The 20,991-nt window shown below is 44.5% G+C and overlaps 1 protein-coding gene across 2 annotated transcripts in view; it reads left to right on the top strand.

Annotated features, from left to right (window-relative positions):
• The window catches only part of CPNE7 (copine 7), a 606,098-nt gene that overhangs the window by 351,005 nt on the left and 234,102 nt on the right, over nt 1-20,991 (top strand). For both annotated transcript variants that reach the window (XM_069216819.1, XM_069216820.1), the window contains exon 6: nt 15,152-15,235. In XM_069216819.1, the coding sequence (XP_069072920.1) occupies nt 15,152-15,235 (84 nt within the window). The remainder of the gene's footprint in view (nt 1-15,151; nt 15,236-20,991) is intronic.

Below are 20,991 nucleotides of genomic sequence, written 5' to 3' on the forward strand. Positions count from 1 at the left end.
GCTGAAGGCCCATGGGCAAAGGTGGTGGCAAATGACTGTTTGGCCTCCGGAGTTAGGGCAGTGACCTGATTCTAGCAAAAGAATGGATCCCATCCCATTAAAAAAAATAAAAATTCAGGATCCAAATTACAATTGTCTGCACTCTTCCTTTGTACTCTGTGGTGCACCTGTAATTAGGTGTGCCTGACAAAGACCAGAGCAGTATGCACATTTACATAATTAAAGCACTGACCTCAGCACAGGCATCAAATCTGACAGTGCACACCTGCGCTGAGTAGAACACATTTGTCAAAGATAGAGTCGTAGGTTGTAACTGTGTCTCCATCTTTCACTGAAAGAGGAATGGCTTCTCTTTAAAGAGAGAGGTACCAGGGCAACCCCATGGCACCCATGTTTCCATCCCAAGGGGCACCCACTGGGCAAGGTCTGACTACACACCGTTTATGTGGCGTAAGGTTAGTGTGCCTCCTTACAGGTTTTTTGCCTCTGTACTCATGTCTGTAATACAGCACAGGTGCAAAAGCAAAGCAGCCCAGGGGCTCAAGGAGTAGATGTAAAAACCTGGTGCACCCTCTGGTACTTTCTGTGATGCGCAGCCTCTTGTCTACTGTGAACATCAGAGGGATTTCCTCCTTTTACGTGGAGGATGAAACATTCACTTGTACTGGGAGGTAGTAAGGAGGGAAGTGAACATCTCGTCTTCCATACTAAAGAGGCTAGCAGTGGTGGCTCAGCGCCGCCCCACTGGATTTTTTTTACCAAAAGGAAAAATAAAATGATGATAATGCTATGTTGTTATCATTTTATTTTTCCTGGGAGCAAGGGGCTGGGGCGTGGCTTGGCTGGAGAGTGCTGGAGTAGGGCTGGAGGAGGAGTATGTGCACCATAAAGTGCACAAGTCAATTTGGCCGGCCATTTTGGGCTGTCCAAACAGACATGCACACTCTGCATGTTCTCTACCCGATGTATTTCACAGCCGAGTGGAAAGCATACACAAGCTCCTACTCCCAATCTGAGCGCAGAAGCAGGCCACTCGGACCAATCACAACACTGCTGTCATGCTCGTTACAGCAGCGTTGTGATTGGCTGGGAGCCTGTGTGCTGCCGGTAAGAGGGCGAGGAAGGAAGGGAGAAGAACCGCATCTCCCAAAGGAGAAGGTAAGTGGGTTTTTAAAGTTTAAAAAAAAAGCAACTCCCTCCACACCGTACCGTCCATCTCACACCCCTGTTTAGTGGCAGCCACCACAGGAGGGTAGGCAGATAAGTCAAGAACCAGGTCTACCCATAACTACATAACAGCCAAACAGAGTCCCTAAGCACCATCTAGAAAGTGCTCAGTTGACCCAGCAAGAGTTTACTGCTATATAGATAAACACAAAATGACAACAGTTAGTAAACACCCTAGGGCATTCTATTAGCTATCGAAGTTATGTCCTGGTGCCGCCTTTTCCAAGCATTGAGGGCCATATTTATACTTTTTGAAGCAAAACTGTGCTAACGCAGTTTTGCGTCAAAAAAATTAGCGCCGGCTAACGCCATTCTGAAGCGCCATGCGGGCGCCGTATTTAATCACTGACGTTAGCCGGCGTTAGCCGCCGGCGCTGCCTGGTGTGCGTGGAAAAAAGCGACGTACACCAGGCAGCGCCGGCGTAGGGGGATATGGGGCTTGGGCGTCAAGAAATGGGGCAAGTCAGGTTGAGGCAATTTTTTCGCCTCAACCCGATGTGCGCCATTTTTTTTCACTCCCAACCCCCATAGAAATGACTCCTGTCTTAGCAAAGACAGGAGTCATGCCCCCTTGCCCAATGGCCATGCCCAGGGGACTTCTGTCCCCTGGGCATGGTCATTGGGCATAGTGGCATGTAGGGGGGCACAAATCAGGCCCCCCATGCCACAAAAAAAAAAAAAAAAAACATTTACCTGAACTTACCTTAATGTCCTTGGGATGGGTCCCTCCAGCCTTGGGTGTCCTCCTGGGGTGGGCAAGGGTGACAGGGGGGGTCCCTGGGGGCATGGGAGGGCACCTCTGGGCTCCTTCAGAGCCCCCAGGTCCCTTAACGCCTGCTTTTTGCAGGCGCAAAAAAACGGCGCAAAAGCGACCGTACGTCATTTTTTTTGACCCGCCCACTCCCGGGCGTGAATTTTGCCCGGGAGTATAAATCCGACGCACATGCCTCGGAGTCGATTTTTTAGACGTGAACGCCTACCTTGCATCTCATTAACGCAAAGTAGGTGTCCACGCTAAAAAATGACGCAAACTCCATGGACTTTGGCACTAGACGCGTCTAACGCCAAAGTATACATATGGAGTTAGTTTTGCATCGAAATTGCGTTAAAAAAAACGACGCAATTCCGGCGCAAAGGGAGTATAAATATGCCCCTGAATGTGAATTGCCACTTCCATGGGAAAACACACTCCACCTTCATATCTATCACCCCCTCTCCTTTCACGGAATCATTAGCACTCTGAATACAATTAGAGCAGAGTTCCTCATTTACCAGCAGTGCTCAGCAAGCCCTCCCTCTGTGACTGCACCCTGCACGTCAATCAGTTAAACATCTTCTCCCAAATTAAGGGGATCATAAAAGCTTTATTTCATTTCTCCTTATAGATAGGACCATTCTATCATTTCTCATTTCATCAAGTCGTCATAAAATATTCAAATGAACACAATTATTGGTCTGAGCATCATTCTGTATCATACTTAATATTAACATCCATCAAGACAAACTGCCTCCAGGCAGAGACTGCATCAGTCATCCACCCACACTCCACATCGGATGAGAACATGCACAAGGCTGCGTCATTTCCGTGCAGTATTACTGGTAATAAGAAAGTAGATACTTGCTGCATCAAGGCAGCGGCAGAGCCACGGAACGAACACAACAGTTACGCAGGAAACCCCTTATCATCTTCACCTCGAACTATTAGATGCACATATTCATCTTTTATGTACATCTTTCCCGTGCTACATGAAAGAGTCTTAACTTCCAACCAAAAGCGAGGTCAAATGTCCCAATATTTTTATAAAACAGAATAGTGAACTCCACCCTGGCCTTAGATGCTATTTCAATGAAATTCTGCCTCTCTCCCTTCTTGGCGTGCAATCTATTTCTCTCTCCAGCCATTCATTTTCTCTCTTTACTCTCTCCTCCCTCCTTCTCCCTCTTTGATCGCTTTCTCTCTACTTTCCCCTCCCCCTCTTCTCGTTCTCTGTTTCTGGAAGTCTGAGCTTACCTGCAGCAATCAAGCCCAGGGAGCTGGGGACAGTGACAGAGGCACCAGCAGCGGTCCTGGGTTTTCAAAGCCAGCCTCCAAGGGCTCCAGCCAACTGGGGAAATGCCCAGCAACTTAAAAGGCCTGTCCGGCCCTGGGGACAACTGAAACCTAACCTTTTTCTGTGACACACTATCGCCGTCTAAACAAGCCCAAAAGTACAACAGAACGTAGTCACTGCCAAAACAATGTAGATCCTATACCATCACCACATAACTGAAAGCATATATCCCATATGTCATCTCCATTTCAAATCTTGAATCTTCTTTGAAGTTCCCGCTTTGACACCTAAAAAGTCTCTATGGATTTAAGGTCACCTCGAGGAAACATGTCTTTCACTGGCAGGATCCTGGTAGCCTTAGCCACCTTAGCAACCAACTAATGTCCTTACCCCTCACTTATGTGAGGGGAAGAAAGTAGAATCAGATGAGAAACACTGAGTTGGATAAGACATACATATTGTTTAAGCTCCTAGAGATAATTAAGTTTGCACTTTATAAATTGTCATAATTAAAATAAATATAACTAGTAATATTACTTTAACTGCCATTGTTTTTCTTTATTCACTAATATTCATTAAAGGGCATTCCTTATGTGTTAATTTAAAACACTAAGGCCTCATTGTAGGAAAGTACCATCTTGCCTGGCATGTTACCCCCATATTTCACTGTATATATGTTGTTTTAGTGTATGTGTCACTGGGACCCTGCCAGCCAGGGCCCCAGTGCTCATAAGTGTGCCCTGTATGTGTTCCCTGTGTGATGACTAACTGTCTCACTGAGGCTCTGCTAACCAGAACCTCAGTGGTTATGCTCTCTCTGCTTTCCAATTTGTCACTAGCAGGCTAGTGACCAATTTCACCAATTCACATTGGCATACTGGAACACCCTTATAATTCCCTAGTATATGGTACTGGGGTACCCAGGGTATTGGGGTTCCAGGAGATCCCTATGGGCTGCAGCATTTCTTTTGCCACCCATAGGGAGCTCTGACAATTCTTACACAGGCCTGCCACTGCAGCCTGAGTGAAAAAATGCCCACATTATTTCACAGCCATTTTACACTGCACTTAAGTAACTTAGAAGTCACCTATATGTCTAACCTTCACCTGGTGAAGGTTGGGTGCAAAGTTACTTAGTGTGTGGGCACCCTGGCACTAGCCAAGGTGCCCCCACATCGTTTAGGGCAAAATTCCCCGGACTTTGTGAGTGCGGGGACACCATTACACGCGTGCACTATACATAGGTCACTACCTATGTATAGCGTCACAATGGTAACTCCGAACATGGCCATGTAACATGTCTAAGATCATGAAATTGTCACCCCAATGCCATCCTGGCATTGGGGAGACAACTCCATGATCCCCCGGGTCTCTAACACAGACCCGGGTACTGCCAAACTACCTTTCCCGGGGTTTCACTGCAGCTGCTGCTGCTGCCAACCCCCCAGACAGGTTTCTGCCCTCCTGGGGTCCAGCCAGGCTTGGCCCAGGAAGGCAGAACAAAGGACTTCCTCAGAGAGAGGGTGTTTCACCCTCTCCCTTTGGAAAAAGGTGTCAGGGCTGGGGAGGAGTAGCCTCCCCCAGCCTCTGGAAATGCTTTGATGGGCACAGATGGTGCCCATCTCTGCATAAGCCAGTCTACACCGGTTCAGGGATCCCCCAGCCCTGCTCTGGCGCGAAACTGGACAAAGGAAAGGGGAGTGACCACTCCTCTGACCTGCACCTCCCAGGGGAGGTGCCCAGAGCTCTTCCAGTGTGCTCCAGACCTCTGCCATCTTGGAAACAGAGGTGCTGCTGGCACACTGGACTGCTCTGAGTGGCCAGTGCCAGCAGGTGACGTCAGAGACTCCTCCTGATAGGCTCTTACCTGTGTTGCTAGCCTATCCTCCTTCCTAAGTAGCCAAACCTCCTTTTCTGGATATTTAGGGTCTCTGCTTTGGGGAATTCTTGAGATAACGAATGCAAGAGCTCATCAGAGTTCCTCTGCATCTCTCTCTTCACCTTCTGCCAAGGAATCGACCGCTGACTGCTCAGGACTCCTGCAAAACCACAACAAAGTAGCAAAGACGACTACTGCAACCTTGTATCGCTGATCCTGCCGCCTTCTCGACTGTTTTCCTTTTGGTGCATGCTGTGGGGGTAGTCTGCCTCCTCTCTGCACTAGAAGCTCCGAAGAAATCTCCTGTGGGTCGACGGAATCTTCCCCCTGCAACCGCAGGCAACAAAAGACTGCATCACCGGTCCTCTGGGTCCCATCTCAGCACGACGAGCGTGGTCCCTGGAACTCAGCAACTCTGTCCAAGTGACTCCCACAGTCCAGTGACTCTTCAGTCCAAGTTTGGTGGAGGTAAGTCCTTGCCTCCCCACGCTAGACTGCATTGCTGGGTACAGCGTGATTTGCAGACGCTCCGGCTCCTGTGCACTCTTCCAGGATTTCCTTTGTGCACAGCCAAGCCTGGGTCCCCGACACTCTATCCTGCAGTGCACAACCTCCTGAGTTGTCCTCTGGCGTCGTGGGATCTCCTTTTGTGACTTCGGGTGAGCTCCAGTTCACTCTTCTTCGTAGTGCCTGTTCCGGCACTTCAGCGAGTGCTGTCTGCTTTTGAGAGGGCTCCTTGTCTTGCTGGATGCCCCCTCTGTCTCCTCACATAAGTGGCGACATCCTGGTCCCTCCTGGGCCACAGCCGCATCCAAAAACCCTAACCGCGACCCTTGCAGCCAGCAAGGCTTGTTTGCGGTCTTTCTGCGTGGGAACACCTTTGCAAGCTTCTACACAACGTGCGACATCCATCCTCCAAAGGGGAAGTTTCTAGCCCTCTTCGTTCTTGCAGAATCCACAGCTTCTACCATCCTGTGGCAGCTTCTTTGCACCCTCAGCTGGCATTTCCTGGGCATCTGCCCAATCTCGATTTTGTCGCAACTCTTGGACTTGGTCCCCTTGTTCCACAGGTACTCTCGTCTGGAAATCCACTTTGGTTGCCTTGCTGGTGTTGTTCTTTCTTGCAGAATTCCCCTATCACGACTTCTGTGCTCTCTGGGGAATATAGGTGCACTTTACACCTACTTTTCAGGGTCTTGGGGTGGGCTATTTTTCTAACCCTCACTGTTTTCTTACAGTCCCAGCGACCCTCTACAAGCTCACATAGGTTTGGGGTCCATTGGTGGTTCGCATTCCACTTTTGGAGTATATGGTTTGTGTTGCCCCTATACCTATGTGCTCCTATTGCAATCTATTGTAACTTTACACTGCTTGCATTACTTTCTTTTGCTATTACTGCATAATTTTGGTATTGTGTACATATATCTTGTGTATATTTGGCATCCTCATACTGAGGGTACTCACTGAGATACTTTTGGCATATTGTCATAAAAATAAAGTACCTTTATTTTTAGTATATCTGTGTATTGTGTTTTCTTATGATATTGTGCATATGACACCAGTGGTATAGTAGGAACTTTGCATGTCTCCTAGTTCAGCCTAAGCTGCTCTGCCATAGCTACCTTCTATCAGCCTAAGCTGCTAGAAACACCTCTTCTACACTAATGAGGGATAACTGGACCTGGTACAGAGTGTAAGTACCCCTTGGTACCCACTACAAGCCAGGCCAGCCTCCTACACTCATTTAGTGCTTTGCAAAGAGGGTACTCCATTGCAAATGCCAGATAGTACCTTGTCAGTACGGGTTGACCTTCAGATTTTTTCGTTGGCTCCGTCTGTAAGAACGTTATGGTTGTGTGACAGAATATCAAGGGTAAAAATATCATATGGCAAAAATATCATTGCAAAAAGGTTGCGAAACAGAAAATCGAGAAGATAAGTGCAAATAGGTAAGTGTAGATTTACTATTCTTAATTGCACATCTATGCACCTTGATGATATATATATCGTCAAAGTACTTAGGTGTGGAGTTAAGTATAGTAAAACGTTGCTTACTCTTAAAAACCTACCATCACAATATTTTTGCACTCAATATTCTTGTAACAATATTTTTGTAACACAACATATTGTTTTTCAATACTCTTATCACACACCAATGTTACACTATCCACCCCATTTACGGTAGACAATTTGATGTGTTTTTTCTTGTGCCCGTCACCTCCAGGAAAAACCAGGTGATGAAGGACAGAAAAAACTAAAATGACCCCTGCAACCTGAGATAACACTCCTATTGTGTGAGACTAAATATTTTTTGAGAAACAAACTCCTGCTCTAGGAGTTTGTTTCAGAAAACAAAAAGTTTGGAAAAGTTTAGTGGATGGCTGTCAAAACCGACAGCAGCCATCCATCAAACTTTGTGACGTGATGGTGGTTCTTTTCAGTGTACAGAGATGACCACTGGGCCAGTGGTCATCTCTAAATTTGCAGAAGGTAGTCCATCAGGTTGTTGGAGGAAATGTCCTCTGCCTCCCTGATGGACTGAGCACTGTCCACCAAACCCTAAATCAAGCCCTTAATTCTGCAATGCCTGTCCTATCACCTACAGTTCGTCTTCAAAATACTGCCCATATGTAACACTTTTATCCTCAGTTTCACTCTCAGGACTCTTGGTTGATGATTGAAGCACTTTGATGATCGTTAATACGTTAATCCCTTAATCAATCAGCTGACCTATCAATCAATCAAGCAATCACTTCATCACTCATTTAATCGACCAAGGAACCAACCAACCATATAAATCAATTTAATCATTCTATAAAATAAAATATACCAAACTATCAAGCAACAATAAATTATGAGATTAATTCCAAATCTAAATTCCGACTCATTACTTATATATATGCACCCCAGAGAAGAGAAACTAACTGCAAGAGCTGGGGGCATTTATGGATTATGCACAATATGCTGATTGAACATTATTTCCCAAGCACAACTTTTGGATTACAATCCTACTATGCTGCCAGCTTGCCATGATCAAGTCTTTAGCAGGTAGAATTTATCGCCTTACACACCTTTGACTCTCCCAGTGAATTTAGGATCTGATTTAGGGTTTGGTATATGGAGTGAAGGCAAACAGGGTGGTGGAGGACGTTTCGTCCAACACTCTGCCTTCACTCGACCCACCAAAATGAGAGATGTCTGCAGCCTTATGGACTTCTCTATACATTGACTGGGACCGCCATAATGCAGGTTCCAGTCATGTTGGAAAAGTTTTATGGATGGCTCTGTGAAACATGATAGTGGCTGTCAAACTTTTGCCAAAGTTTGTTATTTAAAAAAAAACAACCTCCCAATGCCAAACTTTAGTTATGAAAAATAAAAACCTAATGGCCTTCACACCATGGGAGTTTTCGCAGATGGTATGAGGGGTTCATTACTTTTTTCCTCTACCTCAAGGTCAGGAAAATACAAACACAATGGCAACTAAACAAATAAGGCTGCCCAACATAAATAGGGCTGATGATGTTATGAGTTTCCTCCGATAGATAGCTAAGCAGATAGATAAATAGATAGATAGATAGATAGATAGATGGATAGATAGATGGATTGATAGATGGATAGATAGATAGATCATAAACGAATACAGATCAATATTCTTACAAAACCGTGCATTCAAAGTGCTAAAAACAAGAAAAGAAGCAATAAAGTTACAATTCGGCTGCCCCTAGTACAACAAGGCTAATTTTAATACAGATAGGTATTTCTATTCACTTACAGCCTGGTGGATGGAAAGCCCAAAGTGGAAAGTGCAGTACGCAAGCAATAGGTGCAAATGAAAGCTAGACGCTGGAGTGACGAAATACTCTAAGCAAGGAAAAACGATAACATTGCAAATTAGCTTACGGGATAAGCTGTTGAACGGGATCGGGCACAACACTAAAAGGCAATTAAAATGTGCTTGATTGTTGGAACCAGGGCAGGTATTTGTGAAGTTCCCTTTTACAACCTTGAATGAGCACGTGTACATCATCCCTGCCTAAGTGCCTCTATAGATCGCAGTCTTGCACTGCCAATAGTTTCTTTTCGACCTTGAAAATGTATCTCACAGAGCTGTAGTTTAAATGTTTGTAGGTAAAAAGCAAGCCAGGACTGCCTGCCTACAAGATCGGATTCCGCTTTGATTGAAGAGGGGTCGCAGCATTACTTTCCCCTCTGCCAGTAGTTCCCTACAGGTGCAATGAACCTTCCCGCATAGCCAACAGTTTAATTCGTGGATGGTGCGTTCCCATGGAGGTAGGTGAAGGAGGGAGGGTTAAATGCCTAGTCGATACCTCATCTAATAGACCCTACGCTGTTGGACTATCAAGGGAAGGTGTAGACTGATGGAGTGAACTTTAGTCTGGCGATGTAAACCTGGCAGTCTCTCAACCTAAAATTGGGTGAGCTTACTAAGAGTTTGGCAGAGAGGGTACTGTGTTGCAGGAGAGTACCCTCTCCAACAGACTCTAAATTAGACCAAATTTCTCGATGTCTTTTCCATCACACTCTGCCTCATTTTAAATGCCTAAGGAAGTAAGTAAAATATATATTTGCATTTTTCTTAGTATGGCAATAGAAGCAAGAGGCAAAAGTGCCTCAGTTTGTAGAAAATATATAGGGGGTCATTATGATGTCAGCCGATGCCACGGGTGCCAAAATACCACCAGTGCTTGCGGTATGTTTGGCACCCTACTATGACAATTCCGCTGGGCAAGCGGACGGAAACAGCGTTTCCTCCCGCTGGCCCAGCAGAAAAGTCACAAAAACATTGAAGCCGGCTCGTAATCGAGCACCCATTACGAGCCGGCTTCAAGCAGCACCCATCGTGAATTTCACTGCCCATAATTCGGGCAGTGAAATGCGCGATGGGGCTGTGCCTAGGGGCCCCTGCACTGCCCATGCCAAGTGCAGGGCAGTGCAGGGGCCCCCAGGGGCACCCCGAGTCCCCCTTACCGCCAGCCTTTCCATGGCGGTGTTTACCGCCATGGACAGGCTGGCGGATGGGATTTCATAATCCCCAGGGCTGCGTGGCCCTGGCGGATTATAACCGCCAGGCTGCTGCCTGGCGGTACCGGCGGTATGACCGTGGCGAATGCGCCACGGTCATAATACACCAGTTCACACCGCCAGCCTGTTGGCGGTACTACCGTCACCACCGGCGGGGCGGTCCGGGACCGCCGGGGTGATAATGACCCCCACAGTGTTGCCAGATAGAAGCAAAGTGGTGTTATAGCAACGTTCCATCTAGGACATTCATTAGATTATGTTTGGCAACCAGAGTTTAAACCATTGGCTCTGAGTTGCGGATGAAGGGTTCTCATAATACCTTTAAACCAAAGGCTTTGGCCTGAGATCTGCACCCCAGTGTTATATTGGACAACTTTGGTGAGGTTTGTATTTTGACCCCTCCTTTCTGGTTGTTAAATTAATCATCTAGCATGGGATTGCCTAAAAAATGTTGCACCTGGCCCTGTATCTTAAGGTTTGCCTGGGATTTTCAGCATGACGTGAGTGAAAGATCTCACAAATGAGCACCAACTAGCAAATAAAAGCATACTCCTTGAGAGAGCAACATTTAGCTTCCAAGAAACTTTCAAGTTGTAAACCTAATTACTTCAGCACTGCAATTTATGACCACAATGTAATGTTTTCACTGGAGTACAACAATCTCCTATACACACAGCAAAGATAGTAAAAGTCAAAATCTATCTATACAAACCTAATTACCCATTTTGCAACAGGAATTCCTTACCTAGAGGGTACAGTACCAGAATATTATCATAATTTCGTCTGGCATAAAAATTGTGCTCTATATATCGTTCACAAAAGTAATTTTAATTAGAGTTGATAATAAAAACTGCACACCCAATATCACAAAATTTTGTAAAGTATACTTAGGACACAATATTTATGTCAGACTATTTCTGACATATAACCATATGAAGGTAGTAACCTGTTTATTAGTTCTCCAATTTTTACAGATAAGGTAACAAAGGCAACAAAGACACAGGAAAAAAAGATTTGCGATGGATCACAAAACTGTTATTCAGTGAAAAAAACACATTAGGAAGTATTTGCTTGAAATATCAATCTTCTAAATGTGTCCCTTTGCCTGAAGGCATGTTGTTTTCATAAATAAAGTTTGACAGCCAATTGGCTGTATCACTGTCTACCACCCCTCTAGAGATTTTATTGTTTTACGCCGTGGATTAACTGCGTTTACTCGCCCTCTTCACTTCTAGGTTAACTAGATAATCACTGAACACAAAGAGTTCCATGCAAGGCTTTGAAGATAGGAAGTCATTCTAGAGATAGTACAAACTACAAAGCAGGTCCTAAGTCCTGCTTACCTTTTAGAGAGGAAATTTCACATTAGATACTGGCTCTCATAGTAGTTAGACTCCCTGCACCTAGGCCCATATTTATACTTTTTTTGCACCGCATTTGCGTCATTTTTGACACAAAAGCTGCTCAATCTTACAGAATACAATTATATTTTGTAAGTTTGCGCCGCATTTGCATCAAAAAATGACGCAAATGCAGTTAAAAAAAAGTATAAATATGGGCTTTAGTTTGCCACCATAACCAGTGGTGCTTCCTTTATATGATTTCTGACCCAAGAGGTGAGATCAGTGGTTCTAGAAAGGGACATTTGATCAGATTGCAGTAATAGGACAAGAAAAAGTAGTTTTTGATAGCCTGAAAACAACCCCTGGCTACCACTGTGGACAGTGACACACGAGGCTGGGCTACAATATAATTGAGGTAGGAAGACACCTCCGTGAGCAAACTTGTACAGTAGACGGGAGGTACCCGCTACCTGAATATACATTTCAAAATAATATCCCTATTGTATTGTAGTTATTATGAGATACTAATTTGCAATATCAAAATTAAAACACCACTCCCTGGTGATAACAACATATTAGAGATGAGTGGTGATGTCACACTGCAACTGCCAGGACCTGCTTGCTAAGAACATTGTTAACTGCCCGCTGAACACTTCCTGAAAAAAAGCGCCCTTTACCGATTTTTGCTATAAACTTTCTTACTCTGACACATCTCGCGGATTGGCTGATAAAGAAACATGTACCTATCTTTGTTTAACTAGAGGACCTTGCACATTTTGACGAAGAGTAGCATTTCATCTGGACAAGTTAAAGCATGCCTTGTAGGCCACCTCAGTAGCCCATGTGTCTAACTGAATTAAAACATTTGCCAAAGCTCATGAGCTGCAGAGTGTTTTTTCTATGGTAGGTATTTAAAATATTACCTCCGTCGCCAATAGCTTTTGTACCAAACGGAGCAGGACACGAACTATGTAGTTTAAAAGATTGTGGTAGGAGTGATTTATGGTGTCTTGATCTGACTTACACATAGCTGATCCGTTTGTGGAAAGAGTCTAGTTAGAGGTGGGTTTACTCTATTATGGATGCCCAAAAGCTGGATTAAACAACCATAAACTGGGTCGACAATATGACTATTAAATGTTTGCGGTAATTATGCTTACAGCTCACAGTTTCAGGTTTTCTCCTACACATCGGTTATTCAGGAGATTGAGCCTAATGTAAATGTTGTTTCCATTTAGAGGCTTTACCTCCTGATTTTGCGTGACACTCTACTGTATTTGAAGTTGACTCTACTGTTTCCTTCCCTATGTGACTTGGGGCCAGATGTAGCAAACAGTTTGCGAGTCGCAAACGGCGAAAATCGCCGTTTGCGAGTCGCAAACGTGTTTTGCTATGCAGAAATGCATTTTGCGAGTCGGAACCGACTCGCAAAATGCATTTCCGACTCGCAAATAGGAAGGGGTGTTCCCTTCCTATTTGCGACTCGCAGTGGTATGCAATTCCATTTTACCATCCACTTGAAGTGGATGGTAACCCACTCGCAAACTGGAAGGGGTCCCCATGGGACCCCTTCCCCTTTGTGAGTGGACCCAAAAATATTTTTTCAGAGCCCTGAAAAAATCCGAAATTAAAGGTTTCGTTTTTTTTTCTTAGTGCAGCTCGTTTTCCTTTAAGGAAAACGGGCTACACTTGGAAAAAAAAAAACTGCTTTAATAAAAAGCAGTCACGGACATGGTGGTCTGCTGACTCCAGCAGGCCACCATCCCCGTGAGTGCTCCAACTCGCAATGGGGTCGCAAACTGCGACCCACCTCATTAATATTAATGAGGTGGGTCTTTGCGACCCCATTGCGAGTTGCAGAAGGTGTCTGAGACACCTTTCTGCATACCAAATTGCGACTTGCAATTTGCGAGTCGCAGGGACTCGCAAATTGCAAGTCGCAATTTGGATTTTTGGTACATCTGGCCCTAAGACATTTGAAGCAACTTGACCTTACAAAGGATGGTGATCTCTGTGATCCTGGAACTCGTTTGCCACTTGCAAGTTTTGCATAACGTACAACAATAGGCTATTTTATCCCGTAGGTTTATTAGTTATTTATGATTTTTTAACACCGTGTGGTACCTTTAAGTGACTTCAGAGTGCTAATGAAGATGCCTGTACAGCTAGGAAATGAATGAAGGTAGAGTGCATTTGAATATAGCGAGTGTCAGACATTTCCTGGGTGCAGCCTCTGGTCTGTGTGGAATTAATGTAAAACTCATGTCATAATAGTTCAGTTTTCAGCCACTTCCTGAAACAATTGTAGTTGGTTTCAGATCTCAAGGCAAGGGTTTTCCACTGTCTTGGGCCTTGTCTCCCTGGGTTCTTCTTCTGTGTTTCATCCTCTGTAATGATCGCTGAAGGTTCAAGTGGGCGACTGAAGTTCAGATGTTTCTAGCTGGGGTGTAGTGTGCTCCATTGTGCTTTGTGGAAGATGAAGAGACACTCCCCTTGACCCTGCCTTTGACTGAAAGTCACAAAGGGAGCTCTCCTGATGGCTTGATGTAGTCACACTTGTGGATGTTAAACCGTATTCTGGATGCTTCTTTCTGTAGTTTATTAGTTTGATAACGAGTTTCTTGGGAAGGCCACTGTCTACAATATTACTGTAATTAGGGTAAGACATGGCAAGGCCTCTTCTCAGCTCTATAGGGTGGTTAGTTTGGAGCAGTGGGTGATTTTACATTAGGGGGTAGATGGAGGTTGGTTCCTTTAACCAATGCGTAGACCTGGTGGGAGAATTAAGGTTCAGAATGAAACAAACTCAGAACTGATCATCTCAATCTTAATCCATTAATGCAGAATAATCTTGGTTTCATCAAGTGGAGCACAAGGTCAAACATGAAGTCAGGGTGGTAAAATTGTTTGATATGTTATTATATAGAAGTGGATTAGCGTGTCATCAGAGTACATTTGGAAGTGCTCCTGGTGCTCCTGATGCCCCTTCAGTGACCCTGCTATAAGGCTAATTTGCAAATTGAACCACCTCTAGGAAGGTCTAGTCTGAAAAAAGAGTCCACTCTTTATAGCACCTACGACTAGTCTTAAGGCTTGTACTATATGCACCCCATTTCAAAACATAAGGGAACTAAGGCATAGGCAGATAATGTGATTCTCTCAAGGGTCATTGGTCAAGTGAGACAGCAGGATAAAAACTACAGTGTTTTCTTTTTAAAGTTGGCAACCTATCCTTATTCTCTAACTACGACCTTAATATTTTTAGTTTAGGAATACCAAATTTTGATTGTTTATTGGTATCCCAATATTTGCTGTATATTGCTATATCAAGGTCATTAACGTCGTTCTACCGTAATATTACATCCATTACATCGACCTAAATACTATATTGTAGGTAAGTATCTGCTTACACTTACATTGAGTTGTCTGTTAAGTTTTAAGTTGCTTCATCTAGAAGATCCAGGGGGAATCATTGAAATGGACTTAAACATTGTCACTGAACAATCGCAAACTAACATCAGTCGCAAACTATCATGCCAGATTATGTGGGCAGTGGCCAGTTTTGTGTCTGATGCGCTGATTACTTTGTGTTCTATCTTTTTTAGGATCTGTTTAGTAAATCAGACCCCTTTCTGGAGATCTATCGAGTCAATGATGATCAGACTGAGCAGCTGGTCTACAGGACGGAGGTGAGTGATGGTGGGCCCGGTGTATATATCTGGCATACAATGGTATTTGTTGAATTAAGTAGCTTGTGGCATAAAGGAAAGAAAGGGAAGAATGGCGCAGGCTGTAAAACACAGAAAATGTAGAACCCTGCAACATACCACCATATGTGTCTTCCATCAAGCTTTTGAAAACAAGTGGCGAGCTGTAGGAGGTGCAGCGCTTAGCCACTGTTGAAGCTTCTGTCATGAGTACTGGACACCAGTAGAACACGGAGCTTTGCTACTATTGATTTGATGCATCTTGTGGCTTAAGGGTAATGCTGACTAGTAATTCGAAGTGACATGCAATTAATAGAATAACGAAAAGCATTATTGGAATCAGTGGGCGAAGTGCACTTAAAAAAGTATGGGAAATGTGATGCTGTATGCATTGGGGGTGGGGTAAGTTAACATGGGGGCAGGATCAAAGGTGTGGCTAAAAAACAAAAAACTTCTGTAAGGTTTTTTGTCTTTTACCGTTAGGTAGGCACATATAAAATAACACGCAGTTTAAATGAAAAGTAAATGAAAAAGTTACTTCTCAATTGGAAATGCACTGTAGTACATTATGAAAGCTCACTTAGTTAATGCCCTGCAGGGGTCTGTGTGTCACTAGAACACCACAGAATCAAATCTTGGTTGGTGCAGTGGGGAGTAGTTACCTGTGTATTTTCAGTGCTACGAGGTCACAGCCTGTGACAGAAAGCACTGTGAATATGTAAGTCATTATTTTAACCTTTCATTACATACAGTATATATAATGTGCAAAGAGGTTAAAGCTATAATGGTGCTTCCAAAATATAGATTTTAGTAATTCTCAGGCTGCATGTCATGCATTTGTTTATATTACTGTCCCTTAAACACATCTAGGTGTAGTAAATGCTAGACAAATGAAATTACAATTAAAACACACACTTCATATCTCAGTAGTTAACGCTTTGCATTACCACTCAAAAAGAATAAATCTTTGTTATCACAAAGCTTGGAGTGATTCCATCAATTAAATCCAGTACCAGTTCCCAAGTATACTTTACATTTGCAGATTACCCTTTACATTTTCAGATTAACTCGTAGAGTACATTTGCATTTTTTTCAGTCAAGCCGGAACCCCAGCAGAAAGGCTTGTTTAGCCCTCTGCCCAGCTTCACTTTCACAGCACAGGAGACTCACTGAATGACACTTCAGCTGAAGCATTTAAACTATCAGAATTAACCGTCCAGGTAGGGCCCTCTTTTTAAGAAATGTAGGGGAAGTATGGGGACGTCTTGCCCCTCCGATCCCACCCACTCTGAACTATGATTGTAATAAAGGCTGAGTATGGTCTGACATCTTCAAAGGTTCTTCTGTACAGCTACAATGCAAGACCCTGTTCAGTCGTTCAGTAACATTGACCTGTCAGCACAAGGAGATACAATACATCACCATTGAACACCTACTACTTCCTGCATGTGTGGTATTGCTGCATTTCTGCATTTTCCCCACAAACATTTCTGGTGAAAAATACTGCATAGCTCAGAATGGGGAGCAAAATGTAGAATCACTATGTTATCCCTGATCTTAGGTGCAAAACTTGGAATGCAGAGGTAACACCTCTCTTGGTAAATGCTGTTCCTCACAGTATTTGTATTAACCAGGTGATGCATTATCTCCCAAAATAGGTGCCACACGGAGTGAGGCCTTTAGATGTTCCAGCCCTCTGCTGTGTAGATAAACTGTTGTTCCACTACTCTTCTTTTCAGTGCCAAAAATGGTCCGAAAACGTACATTTTGACCTAAACGTTCTGTCTCTGTTCTATTGTGGGTCAAGAAGGAGCAGAAATAAGTTTTCATCTTGCTGAATGCTCTCAGTATCAAACCCCGCCCTCTACAAAAAATAACCTGCAAAGGGATGTAATGTTTTGAATGAGATCTGCAAAGTGATCGTTATGAAGTGATCACAAGAATATCAACAAAACTGTACAAAGGTCCCCTCAAACAGTCCTTGCTAGATTTCTGTAAGTTATTTTCAGATGAGTATAAAAACAAAATGCACCAGTGAATGTGAATTGATTCCTGTTGGAAGTGCTTGGAGTAATTATATGATTATATGGCATAGTGTGAATGTAATTCCAGTTGCTAACCAGCCACCTTCTGGAGACTTTCTATCCGTGCTGGTACCATCCCAAGAGATAGATTTACATTGTAGCAGAGAAGTGGCAGAACCATCCGAGGCGAAGTAATGCACTCCCAGTGCTGACCCCGGGGTCGTAACACAGGCCCCGTGGCACTGAGGGCCTTGACTCTTCAAGAGCGCCCCATTCAGCCCAAGGCCAAGGAATATCTGTAAAATATGGGGGATTCGGGGCCACTTATTAACTTCTGCAGCGGGCCTATCATTTTTTGTTACGCCACTCGTTGTCCCATTAGACGACCTGCAATGCTGCTGAGAAGTGCTGCTGGAAAGTGCTGGTGCCGCCCCATTAAAGGTAGTGCCCTGGTGTCATTAAGTGCCTGTGCTGTCCAATTAAAGTTAATGCAGTCCTGCTAGCCAGAGCTGGTACATTCCCATTAGAAGAATTGCAGTTGTGTTGACAAACATTTTGTACTGTTCAACTGGAGGTATAACAATGGCGCTAAAAAGAGCCTCACTTTACAGTGAGAACTGAAGTGATGACGTGAAGTGTTGTTCCTGCTCAGTTCGCGGAACTGCAGCAGTATTGTCACAGTGGAACATTTACAATACCGCTGGCAACTGTTAATAAGGTTCCTTAGATGAATGTCCATGCTGATTAGAGATATCATGTTGTCCATTTAGAGGTAATGCAGAGCTGCCTGCAAGTCATGGCACTACCTCACTAGAAGAGTGGCACCACAGCTGGTAATCACCTGTACCATTAGAGATATTGTAGCACTGCTCTTGTGTGCCCGTGTGACCCATGAGAAGAACTGCAGTGCTGTTGTCAGTTGCTGACAACTGTCCAATTTGGGGAATTGTAGAGTTGTTGGTAAGAGCTAGCTGAGGTCAAATGGAAGTATTGAAATGGTCATGGGAAGTGCCTGTTTTGACCCAATAGATGGGTTAGAGTCGTACTAGCAATTACCACAGTTAACCTGCTTCAAAAATGCGAGTGCTGTTGATAAGTGCTGATACTGTTAAGTCAGAACTGTAAGTTGAGGGCAAGTGCCGACACTATCTGATTAGCGATATCGAAGTGCCACCATCATCCAAGTAGAAGATTTGCATTACGGTTGTGAAGTGTCATTACAGTCGCATTCGAACTATTGAATGTTTGATGCTAAGCGCTGCATTGCCGTATTATAGTAAAGTGCTGTTTGGAAATGCTGGCAGAATCCCATTATGAGGTATTATAGTGCTGACACTGTCGTATTAGAAGTGCAGCAGCCGTGCTGCAAAGTGCTGGTAATGACACACTAACGATGTTGCAGCCCGTCAGGGGCTGGGTTTGTTGATTTGATATTAAAGCCGTGGGGGAATGAAATGCCATAGTCCCTGGTCACGCGCAGGACATGACCGCGCGCTGCTCCCTAAAGGAAAGAGAGAGTGATGGGCATCTGTCACAAACAGGTGCGTTGGCTTACAAGCTGGATGCCTGCTGGCTGGCAGTTCAGGGTTTCACAGCAGACCCCTCCCCCAGCTGTCACAATGCCCCCGGCTCTCGTGAGAACACACTGTTTGGTCTTTTTCTTCCTGACTGGCTCGAGAGAGGCATGTCAGGAGTTGTCAGGCAGCATCTAGAATGGACTTATTTATTTATATAACTTACGTTTTATTGCTTAGAGTACCTGAACGGCGCCCCAAAGAATGCCAGAGCATTGAATTTGCGACGCTTGACTAGATATCTTTTACCAATAAATTAGGACCAATACAATAGCATAAACGGTCTGTGGTTTCTGTTCAAGACAAGCTTGAGCAAAAGCAACCTGGAAGAAGTTATGTGAAAGAAAGTGTTTGCTCATTGTATTAGCATTATTAACAAACGCTTACAATTCAGCATTGATGCATCCTTTCTATGGTCTGTCTTGACAACACAGCTGTCCCCAGATAATTATGTGAGCACCTCTAGAGAGGGGCTTTGGCTCCGCCCACATGCCGGGAGTCAGGACCTCATGTTTTGATTGAGCAGAATTTGTGTGCTTCCACGAAAAAGTGCTTGCTCTCCACACAGCAGGGATCATTTTATTTATTAATCCAGCTGCCTGACTCTGAACTTTCAGGACCATGCACGTAACATTATAATGCTTGTGAGAAATTGGGTTGTTGGTTGACTTAGTTGTGAACCATGGTCACGCAATAGCCACAGTCCCTTGCAGGGTGAACAACAAAACCTCCCTAAATTAACTTGTGCTTAACCATGGGTAGCTTGCCGCAAAAAGCAATCAGGCTTAATTTAGAGGCAATGTGTAAAGTCTTTATGCATCACGCAAACAGTAACAAAGTGAAAACACAACACAAGAAAAACAGAGTAAATTTTATTAAATTATTTGACTCAAAAACAACAAAAATCCAATCATTCGAACCCAAGTTATGAATTTGTAAAGTTTTAAGTGAAATCTGGTGCCTATAAGCTCAAAGCACCAATCGCGGACATCTAGCCGTGAAAGACCAGGTCAAAGTCAAAAGTAAAGACCAACCACAATGAAGTGCAGTTCGGGTACAAGAGGTGGATTGGGGCCGGTCAGTGCTTACTTTCGGACTTAAAACAATTCTTGAAGAAAAATGTCTGAAAAGGTACAAGTTCAGTGGGACAATGCTGCAGGAGTGTCCGAGGAGGGAGCATCATTGTTAGATAGCCATGGAGTAAAGCCACGGTGAAGATTTTTACCTTCGGACTTAGTCGCCGAAAATCTTCAGTAGGATGAGGCAAAGGGCTGCAGCCGCAGACAGTTCCATTAGGCCGGATAGCCCTTTGAAGGACTAATGAAATGGATTTGCTGCTGCAGAGAAGAACATAGCAGGAGAGGCAGCAAAATCAAACTGACTGGTGATGCACCTTGGGCAGATAGGCAAGCTGGTTACTCCTAGTCTTTTACTGGTTCTCGGAGCACTTAATGGCCAAATTTTGTCTAAGTCCTCAGTTTTGGAAAATGGCCACCTGGGCACCCCTAGCACTACAACCAAGGGTTCAGGAGCGGATGGAGACCTCTTAGGGGTCCAGAACTCGCCCCGGCTGGGTCCAAGTGGGGTTCAAGATGGTGGGAGCCTGTTATGTCCCTGTGGCTCTGAGCAGGAGGCCAGCAAACTAGCCCTTCAAGTTACTTCTGGAAGTCCTGGGTGCAGGTGTAGATGCTGGGCTCAACAGTGGGGCTGGCCTCTGAGGGATGAAGGCAGGTTCCAGGCAGAGAAGCAGTCCTTCCAGGTACAGCAGCAGTATGGCATTGTGTACAGCAGATCACAGCAGCAGGCAGTCCTCTGAGAGTCCTTCCACAAGTCCAGTAGTGAACTTAAAAGTGGGTATGAAGGTCCTATTTTTACACCCTGCTGCCCTTTTCCTGGAAGGTGGGAAAACATTTTGGAAAGGTTCTTTGAAGTGCATGTAATTTCCTGATTCCCCTGCCATGGCTGCAAGCTTGCTGCAGTGAAGTGAAGCTTTTTGGGCCGTTAGGCTTTTTGTGTGGAGACAGGACACATGCTGTTCAGGTGTAAGTGGGGCTGTACCCACATCCGCCCCCCATTCTGCCAGTTGATGGCCCATTGAGGCACATCTACTGTGTGACTGTCTGGAAGGAATTCACAAAAT

This window comes from Pleurodeles waltl, chromosome 12 (genome assembly GCF_031143425.1).
Source record: "Pleurodeles waltl isolate 20211129_DDA chromosome 12, aPleWal1.hap1.20221129, whole genome shotgun sequence".
Classification (NCBI taxonomy): domain Eukaryota; kingdom Metazoa; phylum Chordata; class Amphibia; order Caudata; family Salamandridae; genus Pleurodeles; species Pleurodeles waltl.